This window comes from Eulemur rufifrons, chromosome 9, assembly GCF_041146395.1.
Source record: "Eulemur rufifrons isolate Redbay chromosome 9, OSU_ERuf_1, whole genome shotgun sequence".
In the NCBI taxonomy this organism is placed as follows: Eukaryota; Metazoa; Chordata; class Mammalia; order Primates; family Lemuridae; genus Eulemur; species Eulemur rufifrons.
The window spans coordinates 22,688,068-22,710,325 of NC_090991.1; the positions used below are offsets into that span (position 1 = coordinate 22,688,068).

The 22,258-nt window shown below is 42.2% G+C and overlaps 1 protein-coding gene across 2 annotated transcripts in view; it reads left to right on the forward strand.

The window, feature by feature from the left end:
* The window catches only part of TAF15 (TATA-box binding protein associated factor 15), a 30,498-nt gene extending 14,578 nt beyond the window's left edge, over positions 1-15,920 (forward strand). For both annotated transcript variants that reach the window (XM_069482297.1, XM_069482299.1), the window contains exons 8-16: positions 6,528-6,562; positions 7,179-7,211; positions 8,737-8,846; positions 9,928-10,057; positions 12,356-12,448; positions 13,328-13,409; positions 13,529-13,617; positions 13,726-14,266; positions 15,581-15,920. In XM_069482297.1, the coding sequence (XP_069338398.1) occupies positions 6,528-6,562; positions 7,179-7,211; positions 8,737-8,846; positions 9,928-10,057; positions 12,356-12,448; positions 13,328-13,409; positions 13,529-13,617; positions 13,726-14,266; positions 15,581-15,620 (1,153 nt within the window). In that variant the 3' untranslated portion in view covers positions 15,621-15,920. The remainder of the gene's footprint in view (positions 1-6,527; positions 6,563-7,178; positions 7,212-8,736; positions 8,847-9,927; positions 10,058-12,355; positions 12,449-13,327; positions 13,410-13,528; positions 13,618-13,725; positions 14,267-15,580) is intronic.
* Positions 15,921-22,258: the final 6,338 nt, after the last annotated feature.

The window sequence follows — 22,258 nt, forward strand, 5'->3', positions numbered from 1 at the left end:
TTAGATATATCTGTAAGTTTAGCACTTTGGCCCTAAAACCAAGAATGAAAAAGTAATCGACATCTGTCCTCAGATGAGATTTGCAGGTTGCAAATTTGTGTGTAAATACAGTCTTAAAGATAATTTATATTCCTTGAGAATTGAAATTATCAGTGACCCATTAGTGATATTTAATAATATATTAGTACCAGTTCCCTCTTTTCCTCCGTAAGTACTAAGGTGACCTGAGAAAAAAAAACTGTCGAATATAGGCTATTATTCCTTCAGGTGAGCCAACAATTTGAATTCACTGACTTGTATTTAGTGTATAGTGCTTTGGTATTATGGAAAAACTAAAGTCTAAACATATTTAAAAATTTTTATAATACTTGGACAGTAAGTCTTTGATAGCCAAAGTCAGTTTACCAAGGTAAAACAAATATATTTTATGCCTCTTTATTTTCAAAGAGGGCGGTCTGCCATCATGTGGATATAAATGAACAATGTAAAGTGACGTGGTGCTTACTTTCTACCTAATAGCCTCCCTCCTACCTAAAACAGAATGTCAAATAAGATAACCAACAGGTGTATTTAATTTTCTAATTTTCCAGTTAATACGTTTTAGGTAATTGACTGTCTTGACATGCTGTATATTTTACAGTACATCATAAGCTTAATTTTCCTCATAAGGAAGTTATAATTATATCCTAATAGACTATCTATTAAACTATGACAGCATCTGACTGAGAATGGTGAAGGCCCACTTTTCAGGAGGAAGAGGGTAGGGTACAGTCTTTATATTTTCATCTGAGAGTGATGACTCATCTTACAACTAACCAGAGGGTTGAAAGGACCTTGAATGATCCTCCTGATGAAGAAGGAAAGGAGTACCTTAACCAATCCTGCCGGGGTCCATTTCTTAAGTAGATTTATAACCTCCTTGGCACTATATTTCAGTATAATTTGTGGCCCAGATAATGATTCATGAACTAAGTTTTTTATTAGAACCCCTTCATAGAAAATCTTATGCTGAAGCCCAATAGATAGTTGGTCAAAATGATGCTGATCTGGTTTAAGTGGGGGCAAGATTGGGTGAGGAAGGGATCTGCAATCTTGTACTACCCTGTCAATAAATGGGATGCTCATGAAAGGCCTTTTTTAGAAACCTGTATGGATGATGATTACTCTTAACATTCGGTTGGCAGATTTTTCATGTGAAAGGCCAAGTAGTAAATGTTTTAAGCTTTGCAGGTCACATGGTTTCTTTTATAACTATTTAACCCTGCCCTTGGAGTGCCAGAACAGCCATAAATAATATATAAATGAATAAATACAGTTGTATTTCAAAAAAACTTCATTTATGGATACTGAAATGGGAAGCTCATATAATTTTCATGTGTCACAACATCTTGTTCAAGATTTGCTTTTTAGCTTATTTGTTGGGGTAAAGCATTCTGAATTTGAATATAAATGCCCAGTTTTAAGACTTTTTCACACTTGGTTTTGCATTTAAGTACCGAAAATACCCAAACATTTTTCATTAGTCTTCATCAACACTCCCATTTGTGTTTCTAATCATCTTACTTAAAAATAACAAGGCTGAAAATGTTATCTTTTGGGGGCCGTTTGAAGAATATCTGGCATTAGTTGGGTTTATATTTAAAGAAGAAGGGGTGTAGTTTGTGGATAAAGGTTGGATGTGTGGTAAAGGATGGTACATTCTTAGGCTTATAGATTGTGTGATTGCTTGGCTGGAGGAAAAATTCAGAGCAAAAGGCAGCCATCAGCTTTCCATATATGAAACGTGAAGATTATAGGGACTATAGGAAACTTAATCTTTTTCTTTGAAAAAGCAATTGTAGCAAAAAAGATTAAGTTTCTTTCTTTCTTTCTTTCTTTTTTTTAAGATTGAGTTTCTTATTGTGATCTACAATTGGCATTAACAATTGGATTAGAAGCTAAGGCCATAAATTCTTAGTGTTTTAATTTTACTGTTTTTTAATTTTAGTGTTGTGATTAATGCCTTGCAAAATTGTTAGAACTTAATAAGGAATTGTTTTTCATCATTAATATGTCATCAAATTAAGTAGCTGTTTCAGGCTTAAATGGGTCAAGCCTCAAATTATCCTGAATTTTGAGTGTCTTCTCCCTCTTACAAAAATGTTTAATTAGCTTCTTTAAAAATGTGCATTTATTCTGGTGACAGTCTAGAATAGCATTGCCCACTGGAAATACGATGTTGGTCGCAAATGTGAGCCATGTGTTTAATTTTAAATTCTCTAGTAGCCACATTAAAAAGAAAATAACAGAAATAAATGGGTGAAATTAATTTTAATAGTATATTCTATTTAACCTAATATATCTAAAATACTTCATCATTTAATCAATATAAAAGAATTTTTTTACCACACCTCTAAAGATAAAAGAATTCTTAATGAGATAGTGTACATTCTTAGAAATCCATTTTGTGTTTTACATTTAGAGCACATCTCAATTTGGACTAGCTACATTTCAAGTGCTCAACAGCCACGTGTAGCTAGTGGATATGGTATTGGACAGTGCAGCCCTAGAATGACAGATCCTTGGCCTCCTGAGATGTTGATATTAATAAGTGCTGAATCCAGAAAGCCTTTTTACCCCACATATAAGACATGGGAGGAAATAAAATGTAAATACAACTGTTATTGAGAATGATATTTAAATCCAATGAGTCATTTACATTTTTAATTAGTGTTGGTCTTTTCCTCACACCCAAAAAATTGTATTCTGGATTTACTAGTATGAAAACTCAGCATGCGTTTTTAAACTAATCTTTTCAATTTTTAGCTTAGCCCCCTTTTCTCTCTGGTTATTGAATTTTCTAGGAATAAAGATTCCTGCATTGTACTTCTACTTCTGGGCAGTTTTGGTCCTTGAATAGATATGTTTAGATTTTTTAAAAATTAAAGCTTGGGAGTAGAGATTCTGTCAAAGAACTTTTTTTTTATTGAGAAGCACTTGAAATTGAGTCATTCTTCTTCTCTCCTAAATATGGAATGTTGTGACAGTGAAAGAACCCTCAGAGTGTACCTGAGGGTAGACTGCTTATTGTGGTTTTGAGCTTGGGAGAACTATATCCATACTTGAGTCAAGAATATGCGGCTAGTTTTCTTATGCAGGGGGTACTCAGCCAATAAAGTTGAGTATGCTTATATCTGTTAAGTATCTCTACTACTTCACCTTAAAATGTCCTTACTTCAGGAATTCTTTTTGTGTATATAGTTATCTGCTTTTTTGGGGAATGAAAACAAATTTGTTGGGGTAACATCTTGACTCAGATGTTCAAAAACCTTTGTATCTTAAATTGCCTTAGTATGTGGAAAAGGGACTTGTAACTTTGTTGCAGGTTTGAAAGAAAGATTCTTAACCCCTGGCACATATTCTATTACTATCTAATAGTGAGTACTATTAGTATATAGTAAGTTAACTTCAAGTTAACATACTATATTTAATGTAAATTCCTAGTAAAGGATTGTACTGTAACTAATTTAGAATTTCCTAATAAGGAGAGAGAAAATGATTAAAACATTTGAACTTGAAAGAAAGCTTCACATAAAATTTATAGATCATCTAGACCAGTGCTTCTCAGACTTCAATGTGCATATGAATTACTTGGGCAAGCTTATTAAAATGCAGATTCTGATTCAAGAGGTCTGGGGTGCGGCCTGAGATTCTGCTTTTCTGTGAAGCTCCCAGGCTATGTTTATGCTGCTATTCCATCACCCTTTGTAAGGATGCAGATTCTTGTTTTGTAAAGGAAACTGGAGCCTGGGGAGAATTACTGACATGTCCACATTTTGAAGATTGATTAGTGATAGTTAAGACTATACCCTAAGTCTCTTGGTTTGAAGACTAGTTCTTTTTCCAATAGTCTATGATATTTCCATATTTATGGCCATTGTATTGAAATCTTCAACTGCTTTATTTTCAAAGGAAATGCTTAGTAAAGATGAAAAGTTAAAATATTTTATGGAGGAAAAGGAAGTTGTAAACCTATTCGTATGTCATTTGTTTTATATCCCTTCCTTTTTGCAGGTGTATGTCTTTTTTGTTGTTCAAAGTTACATTGCTGGCCAAAATGGAAGTTATAGGAACTAGCTGTTATGTGAAATTGCTTATTTTCCATCCATTGTGGTCAGATAAACAATTTGGTACTGTGTTAAAATGACAATAAAGTAATTAAGAGGTATTCTTCTAGCAGTTACTCAACACAGGAACCTCCAATTTCCTTTTTCTTTTCTTTCTTTTTTTTTGAGGCAGGGTCTCACTCTGTTGCCTGGGCTAGAGTGCAGTGGCATCATCATAGCTCACTGCAACTTCAAACTCCTGGACTCAAGCAATCCTCCTGCCTCAGCCTCCCAAGTAGCTGGGACTACCTGTATACGCCTTGCATGGCTAAATTTTTGTTTTTTGTAGAGATGGGGTCTCCATATTGCCCAGGCTGGTCTGGCCTGAAGCCATCCTCCCTCCTTGGCCAACCCAAAGTGCCAGCATTACAGGCATGAGCCACCATGCCTGGCCAGTTTCCTATTTTAAAAATCTTTATCCTGGAGACTTTAACCTCCTGATACAAGAATGTGAGCTTAATATTTTCACTAGTTCTTTTCTCTCTTCACTTTTTGGAGTTAAGAAACTTGAACTGGCCGGGCGCGGTGGCTCACGCTTGTAATCCTAGCACTCTGGGAGGCCAAGGCAGGAGGATCGCTCAAGGTCAGGAGTTCGAGACCAGCCTGAGCAAGAGTGAGACCCTGTCTCTACCAAAAATAGAAAGAAATTATATGGACAACTAAAAATATATACATATATATATATATATATATATATATAAAATTAGCCAGGCATGGTGGTACATGCCTGTAGTCCCAGCTACTCAGGAGGCTGAGGCAGGAGGATCGCTTGAGCCCAGGAGTTTGATGTTGCTGTGAGCTAGGCTGACACCACGGCACTCTAGCCTGGGCAACAGAGTGAGACTCTGTCTCAAAAAAAAAAAAAAAAATAATAAATAAAAAAAAAGAAAGAAACTTGAACTGTTTCAGTTTCTAATAATAAGATTTTCAGCAGTTTAATCTCAAGAACTCTGTTGGCCTCCCTTTCTTAAAGAGTTAAGCAGTGATACACATATCATTTAGAAGTATAGGAAGGGTTTGGGTACTGTTCTAAAGTAGTAGTCTTAGGAACGCAATAGCAAATTGTATGTATATGAAGGACCTAAGTTTCATATTGTCTGTGTAGCCTTGAAATAGCTTTATTCCCCTGCTTAAACAGTTTTTCTGGAAATCATGTAAAAATTAACAGCAAATTAAAATGCATGTATGTGTACCTAAACCAGTTGTAAGAGAAAAATACTTTTACATCAAGGTGTAGTAGAATAGATTTATTAATAAGGGAGAATGCTTTCTCATTTAGAGTGGTTTTTTTTTTTTCAGGAGGCTCAGGGTAGGATAATTCCTAAAGCAGAGATTTTTAGGCAGTGAGAGATTTTAGTATATTGTATTAGCTTCTTGGGTTATAGTAGAATAAGATTATTAGTAGTAGAAAATCAGAGATCACCATCTGAAAACTTCGGGTATTTATATTTCCATGTCAGCATATGAATCTTAGAGGATTATGTAATTTAGTCAAGAGAAACATGCTTCTAGTGGATGAGTATTTAAAGAGTTTCTTGAGAAGAGAGACCCTCTTTGATTTCTTACTTACAGTTGTGCTCACAGGAACCATTGACTTCCCTGGCAGTGGTAATTTGCTAGATAAAGTTGTAGTCTTGTGGGTAGCTACAATATTGGAAATGTTCCATTCTGTCTTTAATGTGTGCTGCTGATTGGTGTACAGAGCATTTGGCAGCATGAACCTCAGTAGTTCTGATGGGAAGAGATCTAGTGTATTATAGTAGGTATGGAGTAGGAGGGTAATTTTAAGTTAATGCCTTTTTCAGTCCTCATTTTATCAGATTTCTGAATGATTTGAAATTTTAAGACTACTCTCATTCAGGCTCACTTTTGTATATATTTGTATTTCACTTTTTTTATTCATCTCATAAAACCACTATTGGTATCACAGCAGAACCTTAATACTCAAGTTTTTACCCCTCCTTTTCTACTATCAAAATCTTAACCTTGTTTTATATTCTTCTAGTCTTTTCTTTTTCTCATATTTTAAAAATATCCCTTTGGAAAGAATCTTGCTCTAGCTTAGCATTCTTCATGCTGTGCCTCCAGCTTTAAGTTATATTTGAATAGTATCCCTTTGACTTGGGGTTGGGGAGATTTAAAAATAAGAGTATATTAGATATGTAGTTAGCTTGAAAAGGCATCTTGTGGCAATAGATCCTTGGGAAAACATTTAGACTGAAACAACATTTTGAAGTCTATGAAGTGGAATTTACTGGAAAGTTAGAGGTGCTACTGTTTTCCTAGGCGCTCTACTTGTGACAGTTAAGTGTAGATTGAGCCCAGGGCTCAGCACATTAGAGACTTAAGGAAGAAATCATTTCTTCAATTTTTCCTCTGCAGTGGTGGTGACCGCGGTGGCTTCAAAAATTTTGGTGGTAAGTGCTGAGTATCCCAAAATGTTTCAGTGGAAATGCTATATAAATCTAAAAGCCACCAATATCCCGCAGACGTAGTCAAAACCCTTTCTTACTCTGTCGAGGCTGGTGTGTGTTGTGTGCTTAAAAAAAATTAATGTATATATACACATATCTATATATCAAAGTAAACATTAAAAGGCCAAAGTTGATTTCAGACAGTCCAATGGGCTTCTACACAGTGAATTTGCATGAAAGAGTCTGTGGTGACCAATGAATGAAACCTTCACTGGATTTTGACAATACATTTTTTATAAAGGTAGCTGACTTGGTGTTTTTAAATTATTAGGGTTTTCTAATCAGCCTTCACAACCAGAACCTAATAAAAGTGATCTAGCATAATGCCAAAGTGGCAGGTGCCGTCTAGGACAAGTTTAAGGAAATGTTGACATTCATCTTGATTTCTTAAATTTTTAATAAAACTTAATTTATATATTTACTTTGTAAATCTGTGATGGTTGACTTTCAAGGATTTTGGAAGTATTGACCTTTCGTGCCTTGGTTATTATTACTATGCTTTTATGATTTCAAATGAGTTGCCTTAAATAGCTTTTTTTTTTCTTTTCTTTTCCCTTAGGTCACAGGGATTTTGGACCCAGACCAGATGCTGGTAAGGTTTATGGTAGTTTGTGACTTTGCAGTTAAGAAAATGTTAGTTTTTTTATTTTTTGAAGGGAAAAATGTGTGTGTTTGGTGGGTTTTAGCACAGGAGGAAGATTTAATTGGATACTGCTGCCAGAACTGAAGAGCTTCATTTCTAAAGAAATGCCAGAAAGAAAAATTCAGGGGAATTGATAGGAAAGTTTGCTGGGGAAAATTGCTGTTTGTACTTTCCTGTACTCTACTTTTTCTTCCTTAAAGAAATAATTGAATTTTTTATTGCTAATTAGCATTAATTATTTACTTATTGAAAATCAGATTTAATGAAATAATTAATACCATTGTGGAATTAAAAGTAGAAAAACTGTGCTTAAGAAAATTATACATTGGTTTGCTAGTCTGCTTAGTGGGTCTAAGAAACTTGAGTTCATACATGAGAGAATTGGGTATAGGTGACTAGTTTTATGTGGCTTTTTATTTTTAAATGAAATTCAAGGCTACATATATACTTGTGGAGCCTTTTGAAAGTTATAATTTAGAGGTTAAAAATCTATTTGAGCCAAAAAATACTAATATATATTGAAATCAGAACTTTTGTTTTTATTAAGATGCCAAAGTATTCTATATGGATGGCAATTTCTGAATTATCCCTTGATGGACTGAATTTTTATACATCTTTCTTACTTTGTTGTACTAATCCAAAAGTGTGCATGTAAGGTAAGGTGTGTGTACAAGGTGCTTCTACTCTCTGGTATATACAAAGCTTATTGCAATGAATGGGAAACCGGCAATTGTGCTTGGCTTGCTTGGTAGTCCAAAGTATCAAATTCGGGGAATTTTCTACAGGAGAGTCTTTAAAATACTGATTAGCCATAAAGAATTAAAGTTCTCCAGTGGCCTATGCTTGTAATCCCAGCACTCTGGGAGCCCAAGGCCTGAGGATTGCTTGAGGCCAGGAGTTTGAGACCAGCCTGGGCAACATAGTGAGAACCTGTCTCTACAAAAAGTTAAAAAAAAAATTAACCTGACATGGTGGCGCATGCCTGTAGTCCCAGCTACTTGGGAGGCTGAAGTAGGAGGATTGCTTGAGCCCCAGAGTTCAAGACCACAGTGAGCTCTTGATTTTACCACCGCACTCTAGCCTGGGTGACAGAGCATGGTCCTGTCTCTAAAAAAAAAAAAAAAAAAAAAACGTTCTCCAGAGAGAGGAATGTTAATTTAAACTAATTCTCTACATCTCTTTAGTTCTGGAATCTGACGAGTGAGATTTTTAAGATCTTCCTTAATTAGTCTATTATATATATTTCACATAGTGTGGACTGGATCCACTTTACCTGAAGTTTAGTTGTAAGAATTGATCTACTACCAAATAATTATTGTGAATACTTTGCATGTATGTAAGATTATTCTTATTGGTCCTTCTTTCCTTTTGTTCATAGAAACAGTTGAATACTGGACGATAAATTATTGTTTTTGATTACTGGACAGAATGTAGTAAAAGCAAGGAATATTAACCATAACTTTTTTTCTCTTAGATTCAGAATCTGATAATTCAGATAACAACACAATCTTTGTGCAAGGACTTGGGGAGGGTGTGTCTACAGATCAAGTGGGGGAGTTCTTTAAACAAATAGGAATTATCAAGGTGAGTAAACAGTATGGCTTTTTAAAAAAATCTCATAATTATTAACGTATTCTTGTTAAGATACATAGATGACATAAAAAGTGTATACTTCAGTAAGACTTGTCTCGTAAAATCCTCTGATGCATGTGTCTGTAGGTCTTTGCTAAATTTGCTAAATATATGAAGATTTTATTCCTTGCTTGTGTTTACCTTTCCACAGTCTACCTGTGCTTTAGCTTCAGTCCTAGGACTCTAAAAATAGTCTCTGCCTAACTGCTAAAATCGTGAGAAACAAAGGAGATTGTGAGAACATTGTACAGACTCTGAAATCCCAGTATATGTATTTAATAACTGTACTACATATAATGCATTATTTTATAATTGTTTATTGTTCACTGAAGTGTATTGTGCACTGTTTATTTTATGTGTTTATTTTTTATCTCTTCAACTAGAAAGCAGCCTTTAGAACAGTGTTAAGGAGATAGCAGCACTTACTTGAAGCCAGTTTGCATTTGTCCTTGTTTTGGTATCTTTGGAATTACTCATTTTTTCTTTCTTGGGGAATTATGATTTTTTAAAAATTAATTACACATGAAATATGTTAAAAATTCATACAGTTCTGATACAGTAAAAATTCTCCCCGTCTTCTACCCGTATCCCAGCCAAATCCCAGTGTACTCTTTAGTGGTAACCAGTTGGTTTGCTTGGTGAACATCCTTCCTGACTTTTAAAAATGTTTTACAAGTTACATATTTACATGGAGCATTATCTAAATTTTTTGTTATTTTTCTCTTATTTATATTTTTTAACCTTTTTTTGGTATGTGCTTACAATGAATCATTGTCTATTTAATTTTTGTGGGTTTAAAGAAATTATACATAGATAAAACAGTATACTATATCATTTTTATAGCTTGGTTTTCACTTACCGTAGCTTGGACAGTTTTCCTTGTCTAAACCTGTAGGTGACTTCATTTTTATATTAGGTGAATAGAATTTTATAGTATGGATGTGTGAATTCCTTTTAAAAAAATAAATAATTATCTAAATGGTACATGATCACTTATTCTTAAAATGGTAACACCAACTTGTTTTTCCCTCAGACAAACAAGAAGACCGGAAAACCAATGATAAATCTTTACACAGACAAGGACACAGGGAAGCCAAAAGGGGAGGCAACAGTGTCATTTGATGACCCTCCTTCAGCCAAGGCAGCTATTGACTGGTTTGATGGTATGCCTCATTCGTATAGTTTTCAACATGAAGTTTGGGTAAATCTTTTCTAGTCTGGAAGTCAAAATATATTCCGGGAAACGGTGGTTATATTCATGTTTACTTTGCAGATCGTAGGAAGAATATAGGCCAGATTTTTATGTACTTTTAGAAGTGACATGAGCTCTATCTTTTTTTGTCTATACTATTTCTTCCATCATGACTGTGTATGAGGCCACCCTGATATAGATGTAGATGTAGAGAGTTGGCCTGGTTGAATTTATATTCTTTGTAAATTTAGATTAATTTTCTTCACATATAAACTTAATACATAGAAGAAATAGTAAGACTTTTTTTCCCATTGAAAATAGGGAAATATGGAAAGTAAAAGAAGTAAATAAAATATCCATAGGTTTCTACTCAGAGATAGCCACTGATAATATTTTTGATTAATTTTCCTTCCAGTCTTTTTAAATGTATTTTTGAAAGTTTATCATTCCAGCTCCTCAGGAGGCTGAGGCAGGAGGATCGCTTGAGCCCAGGAGTTTAAAGCTGCAGTGAGCTAAGACTGCACCATTGTACTTCAGCCTGGGTGACAGAGCAAGACCCTGTCTCTGAAAAATAAATAAATAAAAATTTTAAAAAGTTTATCATGGTACTCCAAATATAGTTTTGTCTCATGGTTTTTTTATTTAATATTTTAACATAGTTATTTCCTCATGTTAATAAATTTATAATTTTTTGTTGTACCCTAATTTAATAACTAACACTTACTGCATATTTACTGTGGTTTATGAACTAGGCACAATTATAATAGCTTTATACACGTTAACTCAATTTAATCTTAGTAGTAGCCCTAGGAGACATATGCCTTGTTGTTCCCACTTTACATATAATGAAACTGAGGCACAGAGAAGCTAAGTAATTTCCTGGATCACAGAGTAAGTGGCAGAGTCAGGATTCAAACTCAGTCAGACTGGCTCTACTGTCTCCAAAGTATTTAACCGTACTGGATTGACAGACACCTTCCAGTTAAGTACCACGTCTTCCAAACATAATTGTATTTCTGTACTTCTTCAAAGATGAGGTTGTGGCACTCTGTCTGTTCCCACCTCCATATGCTTTACTTTTTTGCACTAATTTGCCTCATCACCTTGCTCTTGAAGGCTAAGTCCATTCCTCCTCACTTTTCCGCTTTTATAGTTTTTGTGAAGTACAAACCAATTTCTTTTGTTTATGGTATGTTTAGAAATTATTGTGTCTTTTGCCCGCCCACAAATTATTGTGTCTTTTGCCCACAAGACATATGAGCCTTTTAAAGCTAACTCCATAGTTCAGATTTTACCAGGTATTATTACAGCTTTTGGAATACTGATCTATGAGTTACTTCCTATGGCAAAGAAGTTGTTATACCATCTGATGTCATAGGAAGTTTCTAGCTACAATGATTAGGGCTTTGTTCAGGGAGCTAAGGCTCCTGGATTTATAACCATGTTATGAATCTTTGAGTATGTTTCCTTATACATCGGTTCTCTTATGTAATATAAAGTAAAAAGATTAATGCCTGTACCTAAGTTCTTGGGCAGAAGAATACATGTATGTGTGCATATATGTAAGTAGTCATTTATACACACATTTTTAAAGACACTACTTGTACCTGGTAAAATAATTTTAAATAATACCAAAGGTATACGATAAAATATGAGTTTCTTTTCCACCTTTGACCCCTAGTGATCTTGTTTCTCCTTGTAAGCACAGTGGGCAGTGTAGTACATGTGCACGCTCATGTACACACACACATTCCCTTTGAAAAGCAGAATGATAGCATACTTCACATATTCTGTAGTTGGCTTTTCTTCATGTAAAAATGTTAGATGTGGGTTTTTTTGTTTTTGTTTTCTTTATCATGGGCACAGATGGACATGTGCCCCAATTTCTTTTTTAGAGATTGGGTCCCACTTTGTTGCCCAGGCTAGTCTCGAATCCTGGGCTCAAGTGATCCTTTTGCCTGAGCCTCTTGAGTAGCTGGGACTATAGGCGCGAGCCACTGTGCATAGCTTTTTTTTTTTTTTTTTTTTTTTTTTTTTTTTAAGTTTAGTAAGAAGTAACTGTCTCCCAATGGCAGATCTGCCCTATTCAGTAGCATGCCATTGTTAGCACTGTTACCTTGACTCTTTGGAACACTAGTATGTTTGAATTTCTGTGAGGACATGTCAGTAATTCCTCTGAAACTAAAAATTTCCAAGACAGTTTTATTTTTTTGTTGGGAGGTAGAGTTGTGGAATAGCATTTCTTAAAAACCATTTTCTTTTTCTTTAGGGAAAGAATTCCATGGCAATATCATTAAAGTGTCCTTTGCTACCAGAAGACCTGAATTCATGAGAGGAGGTGGAAGTGGAGGAGGGCGGCGAGGTAAGATCCTTGCTGCACACAGGCCTGGTTACTAGAGGGTTTGAATTTGAGTTCATGTTCCGTTCCCCTTTCCCTCCCTGGGTCTTTTTCCTTCTGTCTTAAAAGGAGAGTGGGTATTGAATAGGAAATTAGGCAAATGAGATGTCATATAGCTAAGAAAGTAGTGGGAGATGGTTGTAGAAATCTCTCTGGAAAGTTACATAGCAGTGTGTTTTTCACTTGGGAAAGAGGAGGCAGTTGTTTTAGTAATACCTAATGAAGTAGTTAATCAGACCAGTTTTTAAGCTCCCTGATTGCAGTTACTGTCAGGTTCTTTATTCTATTGGGTCTGTTTTCTCAGATTTGGAATCTGTCTTCTCAACCTTTGTCACTGAGATTCTCAAACTAAGTAGGGTACTGGTTAAGCATCCCAAATTCAAAATCTGAAATGCTTCAGAATCCAAAAACTTTTTAGTGCTGACATGACACTCATAGGAAATGCTCACTGAAGCATTTTGGATTTTGGCTTTTCAGATTTGGGATGCTCAACCTGTAAGTATAATGCAGTTATTTCACAATGTGAAAAATCCAAAATCTGAAATACTTCCAGTCCCAAGCATTTTGGATAAGGGATATTCAACCTGTATTATAGAAAGTGGACTTGGAAGATTTTTAATAAATTATTTGCACTGTAATGTGTGCCTGCGGTCTGTTCTCATATTCCTACATTTAACTAAATAAAGGCCCAAATCAAGGAATTACAAAGTCCTGCTATAAAGGGTTAATTTTGTGTGGGCTGCCTAGGTATTGATGAGCACCTACTCTTATTTCTTTCATCTAGTGCCTTTCCTTTGCTTTGTCTGCTGCTGATTTTTCTCCCTTGCCCCCCCTTCCTCGCAGGCCGTGGAGGATATAGAGGCCGTGGAGGCTTTCAGGGGAGAGGTGGAGACCCCAAAAGTGGGGACTGGGTTTGCCCTAATCCGTAAGTATTCCATATACTTTGGTGGGAGTAGGGGTTGGCATTGGGGTTGGAGGGTACAAGAAGGGGTTCTTAATTCACTGGAAACTATATAGGAGCATTTTATTTTTCTCCTTTCTCAGGTCATGTGGTAATATGAACTTTGCTCGAAGGAATTCCTGCAATCAGTGCAATGAGCCTAGACCAGAGGACTCTCGTCCCTCAGGAGGAGGTGGGTCAGCCCTTTAATAGCATCTGCACGGTGCTTATATTCTGACTAACATTTATGAGGCTTTCTGTTGTTGTTCTGGCCTCACTGGTTTACCTTTCTACCTTGCAGATTTCCGGGGGAGAGGCTACGGCGGAGAGAGGGGCTACAGAGGTCGTGGGGGCAGAGGTGGAGACCGAGGCGGCTACGGCGGAGACAGAAGTGGGGGTGGCTATGGTGGAGACAGAAGTGGCGGTGGTGGCTACAGCGGAGATAGAAGTGGGGGCGGCTATGGTGGAGACAGAAGTGGGGGTGGCTATGGTGGGGACAGAGGAGGTGGCTATGGTGGGGACCGAGGCGGTGGCTATGGTGGAGACCGAGGAGGGGGCTATGGAGGAGATCGAGGAGGCGGCTATGGAGGAGACCGAGGTGGCTATGGTGGAGACCGAGGTGGCTATGGTGGAGACCGAGGAGGTTATGGAGGAGACCGAGGAGGTTATGGAGGAGATCGAAGTCGGGGGGGCTATGGAGGAGACCGTGGTGGTGGCGGTGGCTACGGTGGAGACCGAAGTGGAGGCTATGGAGGAGACAGGAGTGGTGGCGGCTATGGAGGAGACAGGAGTGGGGGCTATGGAGGAGACCGAGGTGGCTATGGAGGCAAAATGGGAGGAAGGTGAGTATTAGAATGCACTTGTTAACCTTTTTACCTCACTGCTCCTAGATTTTAGAGTTTGAGCCTTTTTGCCACATGTTCTTTTTTCCCAACTTTTTGGAACTTGAATTTCTTATTGGCAGCTCTCTCAGGATGGAGAAGATCCATTTAGTTTCCTGCTTAGCAATTTCTAAAATTTATTTTGTTTTGGAATTCTTTTTCATAAATCTTTATATTTGGGGGTGTGTGTGTATTATTTTTTCTCATAGCTAAAGATAATTGAGATTGAGAGATAATTTGAAACTATGTAAATTGGGGGTTCAATCCAAGTGAGGGGAGAGCACACCTTTCATAGTGGTGTTCTTTTGCAAGTCGTATGTGCTACCCTGCAATTGTTTCTCTGGAGATTCTGGGAATACGTTTTCCAGATGAAGACCACTGATGGGAGTGTATTGTGCACGAGTGTTGTGGAGGCAGAAAAAGTTGAAGACCAGTGATGTAAAATAACTTTAATTATTATGCTAAGTTAGGATCTGTATGCCAGAGGCAGTATAGAGTAATGAGAATTAGTATGGAATGTAGTTAAGAGCATGGAGTTGGAAAACAGACTGTGTTCAAATCCTGACTCCACCACTTACTAGATGTGTGACCTCAGGGAAGTTACTTAACCCTTAGGAGTGTCAGGACTCTTATCTGTAAAATGAGGCTGATAATACATCCTTTGTAGAGTTGTATTAGATTACGTTATAAGAGTTGCTTATAGTAAACACTATATTGCTGTTAGCTATTAGTAATTATTAATAGCCTAGTCACCATCTGTTGAACACTTCTTACCACGTGGCAAACACTGTAAAGTGTCTTTATATACTCTAGTGCTAGTCCTTCTGTCAAACCCATGAGGTAGATGTACCTCCCATTTTACAGAGTCAGAGTCACTTAGTAACTTTTTCAAGGTCATGTAGTAAGTGGCAGATCCAGAATTCATCCATGGAAGTGTTTGTTTGGTCATTCCACTATGACACTTCTGTTTAGGGTGCTGGAGTCGGCATAGTCTCTCATCTGAATATTACAGTGGTTTGGAGTCCTTAATTCTAGATGGAAAATTTTTAAGAGAGGTAATGATAGCAAAGCTTCTAGGAACTTTGTGAGTCTTAAAGCTAATAAATTAGACATTTATTAAGTACCTTCTAGGAATATAGAAATAAATTAGACATGGTGTCATCCTTATAGAAATTGTCTAGCTGATGCCAATCACCAGAACCCTGAAGAAGTGTCTTATGTTCCCCATTGGTAGAAAATTAGAATTTAGTCTGGCTCTCTCTTTTTTATTCCTAGAAACGACTACAGAAATGATCAGCGCAACCGACCATATTGATGACTGTTGTGAATGTTCCTTTGTCTCTGACATGATCCATAGTGAAATTGCCAGAGTTTTGCCTGCTGCTTTCCTCGTGGCCTCCTCTTGGGTAGTGAAATTAAGTGACATTTGGATTTTTATTTGGGTGGGAGGGCTGGGACAGTTTTTCTTTTAGAAATGTCCACTGAAATTTCCCCCTTTAGTTTCCAACCTTCTCCTCCCCAACCCCTGAAGCTAAATGCGTTGTAAAATATTGCCAAAATGAGAAGTGTTTTGTAATACTGCAATAAAGGCTGCTTGTTTTTGTGGACTTTTGTACATATTAGTGCATTGTTCTGTCACACTCGGGACATGGATCTCTCCCTCAGACTCCACCTGCACAACCTGTCACAGAGGGACCTCAGTCAATTTTCTATTCTTTCCCCCTGGAAGCCAGATATTCCCTGCTTCCTTTTGTCTGCTGGAGGTCATCCGTCGGTGAAAGAGAAGGCCCAGGACAAGGCCGGTGGACCAGGCCCAGCCCCTCCCTGGATCTGAGCCTAGCCCCTCCCTGCATCTGTGGCCCTTTGTGGAATTCGTCTAATTGGTCCTCTAAAAGTTGAAAACATGCGCGTTTTTTCCGTTATGGAAAACTTCACAGGCCTTTCTCTATTCCCAGCCAGGACACAGACTAACTGAAGGATTGAGGGTGGCTGGTCAGGCGCCCTATTGCTGTCAGGCCAACGTCCCCACGTGTACCCATCCTGCCCAGGCACCTGCCCCCAGGCTCACGCTCAGGTGGAGTCTGAGGGAGGGATCCAGGAGCCCAGGGGTGGAGGGATCTGGACAGTGGGGGAGGGGCAGTGGTTCAGCCTTCTCCTCTCACCACCCCTCCCCGCCCAGCAGCCCTTTGTGACAGGGAGGCCAGAGTTCTGTGATGCAGGGCTGGGCCCTGGTCAGTAGGCCCAGGGGAGACTCCCAGCCTCAGGGGCTGGCGAGTAACAGTGCGATTCAGAAGATGGAGAATCATCTCTCCCCTCTGAAAAGCCTAGTGACCCAGGGCTGAGCCCCAGCTCTGCTGCCTGGGTGGCAGATCTCATGCTGGGCTTCCCCTGTGGACTGGGGCTCTTCCTCCTGTTACTCCTGGCCTTGGGGTGACCCATCCTCACCACCCCATGGGCAGAAAAGAAGCATCAGTAAGGTGAGGACGCTGGGCCCACACCCAACAGAGAATGACTTTCTCTTTCCTTTTTATTATTATGTCTGCTTTTCCAAATTGACTAGAGACTCCTGAGATGGAAAATGCCCTTAACCTCCCAGGCCCAGGTGGGGCAGGGAGGTGACAGGGGTGTGGGATTTCTATCCCAAGCTCTCAGGCCACATGTGCAGGTGTGCAGGGGGCATGAGGGCAAATTAAATGCCAGGACTCAGGGGTCAGGACGAGGTGATAGGAGGGCTGAGTTCTGTGTGGGAGGAAGGCCCTGGGCCCCGGTGCAATAGTCATCAGTTCCCTTCCGGTGGCTGGGGCCTCAGCCCAGCCTTTCCTCTATGTCAGGTGACCTGAGGGCTGTGCTGAGCCCCCCAGAGCCTCCCATCAGAGACTGCAGTGGCCTCTGGCCTCCTGGGGAAGCAGGATCCCGCCTGACAGCTCAGCCCATAGGCCCGAGTCAGCGAGTTTCTCCAGCAGAGGAATGGGGACAAAAGACACCCATGGTGGATCTCACCTAGAAAATCCCTCCGTGCATGTTTCAACAAAGGATAACAAAAATACTTTTATCTACTTTAAAAATGACGAAGGAAAGAAAAGCAGACAGAGCTCCATCAGGTAGATGCAGAAGGTCACGTCCTTCACACACACTGAATGTCTGCAGCTCCTCTGGGGGCAGGTGGGTGAGGACTGTCCCAGCCCCTCGATGTTTCTTGTGTCTCAGTGTCCAGTGGCGATGACGGGGAGGCCCAGGAGCAGGAAGCAGAGCTGTGGTCTGCAAGGTAAGGCTGTGGCCCGGAGTTAGCCTCACTGTTCCTGAGGGACGAGTCTCCCAGGTCAGCTGCAGAGGCCTGAGCGGGCTCCTGGGAAGGCAATCAGACCCGGGATTCTCAGCTCCTGTGCTGGGCATGACGCCAGGTGGGCCGGGCATGGCTGCTGCCCACAGCGGGAAGGTGGGTGTGACCCATAACCACCTGCATGTGCAGGTGGGGCCTCCAGGCCCAACTGTGGCCAGTGGCTAAGGCTGCTGAAGGCTGGTCCCTCTTAGAGGTGACTCCCGTCTTCTCCCACCCACGGGCGTGTGAGGACCCTGGGGGATGGATGTGGAGCACTGAGTACATGAGAAAGCGCTTGTTTCTGTCACTGCCAGGGTCTTCTGGCCTGGACACTGATGCTTGGGCTGCAGGGTCTAACTCCCCACGTCTGTCCTAGGGGGACACTCACTCTCCTGCAAAATACCCAGGCCCCTCCCTTCCCCCCAACCAGGCTCCTGATTTCCAGCTTGTGGAGATGGCCCGAGGGAACTGGAGGGGCCTATGGACCTGACTTCACTTCTGCAGAGGTGAGGGACTCTCCCCTTGTCTCCCCGTCCCCCTTCCTACGAGAGCCTGGGTTGGGACCCAGGGCCTGGGGCTGACCCGGGAGGGGGAGCTCACGGAGGGGAAAAGGGATGTGAGTGGAGCCCTGGGGCCTGGGAGGGGCAGAGCTCTGAAGTCAGTAGGGGACAGTGGAGGGGGGGGTGCACCCTGCCTGCACCCCTGGCCCCACCCTCCCCTGCTGCAGCTTGTGCCTCCTGTCTCCTGCAGCCACCTGAGGACGCTCCGTGACAAGGGGGGCTTTCGTCAGCCACCATGTCCAGACTCCCCCAGGGAGGGGTACAAGCCAGCACCTGCCGGAGCCCACGGCCACGTGGGGAGCTTGTGGAAGATGCTTCTCCCACCACCTCATCCCCATGGGCTTCCCCGGCTCCCCTGGCCGAGCACCTTCCACCTCTGGGCTCCACACTGTCATTAGAACGTCGAGGAGACCAGTGTGACTTGAAGACAGTCCCCTGGGCACTGTACCATGCAGCGAACCTCCAGGTTACTCATGTTTGGAGCCTCTCCTCTCGACCCTCTCAGGCCTTGAATGCATCATTTTGTTCCTCTCCCAGTGATGGGTTGTGGCCAAAGCCCTGTTATTCCCCATCTCGCACCACAGCAAATCCCAGTGAGAGCCTCTTCTCCACCCTCCACCAGAGGCTTCATTCTGGGGGGACCCCACGCACAGACAGATAAAGGGTGGTGACCCCACTTTCATCAACCTTGATGTCCGGGAACTCCTCGAGATGCTTCCCACCCAGAGAGCAGAACTGCAGCTGTGGAAGGAGGAGGAAAAGAAAGGGTCATTTCTGCAACACATGGGCCCAGACTGCCCCTGGGGTTCTCTGGGGAATATGTTCGAGTCAGCGAGCTGGGAGCCGGACACTGCGACTCCACACCCCTTCTGGAACATGAGAGACAAACCAGAGCAGCTGCCCGGTCCTCAGCCGCTCCCCCATCCCACATCGCTCTTCTTTCAATGAAGTCCCTGAGGCTTTTCCACTGCAAACTCGAGCTGAAGCCTCTTCACAGCCTCCCCAGGCCCAGCCCTGGCCCCAGCACATGGCCCAGCCCCAGCCTTTGACTCAAACCTTGTCCCAGCCAGAGCCCCACCTCTGGATGAGAAGCACACATAGGCCTGTCTCCCATCCCACCTCCCCAGACATCCCATCCTGCTCTCCACCCTAGAGTAAAGGGGACCGTACAGGAGGCTGGAGAACAACCTGCCCCACATCCCAGGAGGAGGCACAACTCCTCATCCCAGCTGGAAGTGAACATCTGGAATGGCCTTGCAGAAGCCACAGAGATGGAAGAGGATTTCACCCTCTCTGCTGAAAAGTGCTCAGGCAGCCTTCAGCCAACCCATGCCGACCTTCCCCAGGACAGCAGGGCCTCCCGGGCCAGAAGTCAGCCTCCACCCTCCTGGGGATTTCATCAGCCCCGAGCAGCAGGAGCAGTAGGAGCGACATACTGAAAAAAGTTTCATGCCAGACAAATGCCAGTGGGGCCCCCCTGCAGACCCCAGGTATCTGGGCAGCTGATAGAGCATCAGGGTGAATTCCTGGGGAGGAGTCAGAGTTTGGCAGAAGACAAGCAGGGGGCCTCCCTGCCCTCCCAGCCTCCTGGGTGTGCAGGCGAAAGCAGCAAGGACATAACCACAGCTGGGGCCCAGACTGGGGCCCCCTCACATCGCTCTGGACGTCCTCTCCCGCAGACGAGGGGGCAGAGAGAAAACTAGTCAGGGTGAGGACTGATTTCTCTGTTGTCACCTTCTCTCCTGGACCTCTCCAAGGACGTTAGTTCTCCCAGGAAATTGTCAACCTCACCAATAGAGTCGTCCCCAAACTCACTAATGGCCCAGGAGGGAAAAGCAGAGTGTGGAAGGGGCTGGGGCTGAGGCTTGAGTTCTATGGGCTCCAAGACTGGAGGTTTGAGCCCCACCTTGCCTAACCCGGAACCTTACGGTGTGAGCTTCGAGCATCTGTTGAGTGCAGGGATCGAGGAAGAAAAGCTCCTGGGAGGTGTTCACGCAGCATCTTAGCCCTCCAGGATGGCAGATTTGTGGGTTTTGTGTGGGTGTCAGCCTTGGGAACAGCATGGCTGCCAGGAAGCCAGGAAGCCAGGACCCGTGCACAGGCACAGGGACCACACCCTCGGCGATGGGGCTCTGTGCAAATGAGGTTTCAGGGTTTTTTTCACATGCTGCTTCTTTGTGCCCCTGGGTAAGCAATGTCCTCATTTATAGCTCTGGGGTCTAATCCACCCACTATTTGCCTCCTCTTCCTCCTCTAAAACCTTCAGTGAGGTATTTCTTGATCCTGTGCATGGATCTTGCGGGTACCTCTCCAGATTTTAGGTCCCTGCTAGGTCATTGTTTCCTTTCACCCTCATGGAGTCCTTCCCAGAGATTCTTTCCCACTCAAACCCCACAAATCTGCCATCCTGGAGGGGCTGGAAATGCTGCGTGAACACCTCCCAGGAGCTTTTCTTCCTCGATCCGTGCACTCAGGACATGCTCGAAGCTTACAGTGTAAGGTTCCGGGTGAGGCACAGGTGGGGTTCAAGCCTCCAGTCCCTGGAGCCCATAGATCTGAAGGCTCAGCCCTGTCCCCTTCCACACTCTGCTTTTCCCTCTTGGGCCATCATTGAGTTTGGAGACGACTCTATAGGTGAGGTTGACAATTTCCTGGGAGAATGTCCTTGGAGAGGTCCAGGAGAGAAGGTGACAACAGAGAAGTCAGTCCTCACCCTGACTGGTTTTCTCTCTATCCCCTCATGTGCGGAAGAGGACGTCCAGAGAGAGCCCCAGTCTGGGGACAACCGCGGGCACTGAGAGGCCCCTCCCACTGGACAGGGGGGCAGGTGACCTTCTAAGCCCCTCACATACAGCCTCGGGGACAGAACCTGCCCCAGTAGAGCTGTCCTGGGGACCAGGAGAGGCAGTGCAGAGCCAAGTCCAAGGCCAGCAATGGGCAGGAATGCGCCAGGGGAGGAGAAGGAGAGCGTGGCCTCAGGAGACCCCGGCAGTAGTGAAGTAGTCAGTGCTGGAGCTCAGCAGCTGTTCCTCATCTGAAGGGCCCAGGAGACCATGGAGGCTGAGGAGGAGAAGCCCCTGTTTGGGAAATCACTTTGGGAGCAAGTATGATCACAAACTACGAAGCTGTCAATGTGAATCTGAGCTCTTTGGAGACCACTAAGAGCTCCCCACTCTCTAGAATTTCTCCCAGCCAGGGTCCAGCAGAGCTACGCCTGAAAGCAAAGTTTGTAAGTTGGAGTTCAAAGTGGAGGTAGAGTCAGAGAACCAGCTTCAAGGTCCAGCCATTGGTGTCCTCCTCCAAGACTGTGCCCCTGGCCGGCACTTTCAAGGCCGTCACACCAACGTGCTCCCCCCGCAGACATGTTGCCTTTGCAGGCCCCTCCGTCCTGTTCCGTGGGTGAGTCCGCTAGGGAAATGTCATCTTCCCAGGGGCTATGTGACCCTGCATGGAACGGAGGGAGCAGCCAGGGGCAGCAGGAGCCCAGCAGCCCAAAATTCAAGGTGCCCTGGTAGAGTCAGAGGGAGAAGTTTGGCCCTACTGAGAAGACAGAGCCCTGGAGGAGGCCCAAACGAGCAGAGCACGAACAAAGTTCTGCAGGACCAAGGACCTCCCAAGACAGTACCATGAGCCGTGCTGCCAGGGTCAGGAAATACTGTCATTTTCTGGCGGAAAACTTACAGAAGAAAGCCGCTTCAGTAAAGAGAGCACTTTCTGCAGTGCCTGAAGCCCAATTGAAAAAAGGCAAAAGGCTGGAAGATCCCTTGCCCTCTTCTTTCAGCTTATTTAAACATATAAAGAGATAACCATAAGAACATATTGTTACATTTGCAACTATATAGGTACAATACATATAACATTAGTATAACAAAAAGGGGTAAAAGGGGAATAAAGCTATATAGGAACAACATTTCTGTAAAAGAACATAGGAGTACAATTGTGTTATTTCAATACATGTATACATTGTGCAATAATTTAATCATGGTGTTATAGTAGGTATAATTATGTTTCAATCAAAATTAGAAGTAAAAAGACAAATTTAGGAGAAAATCATTATACATATTAAAATATGAG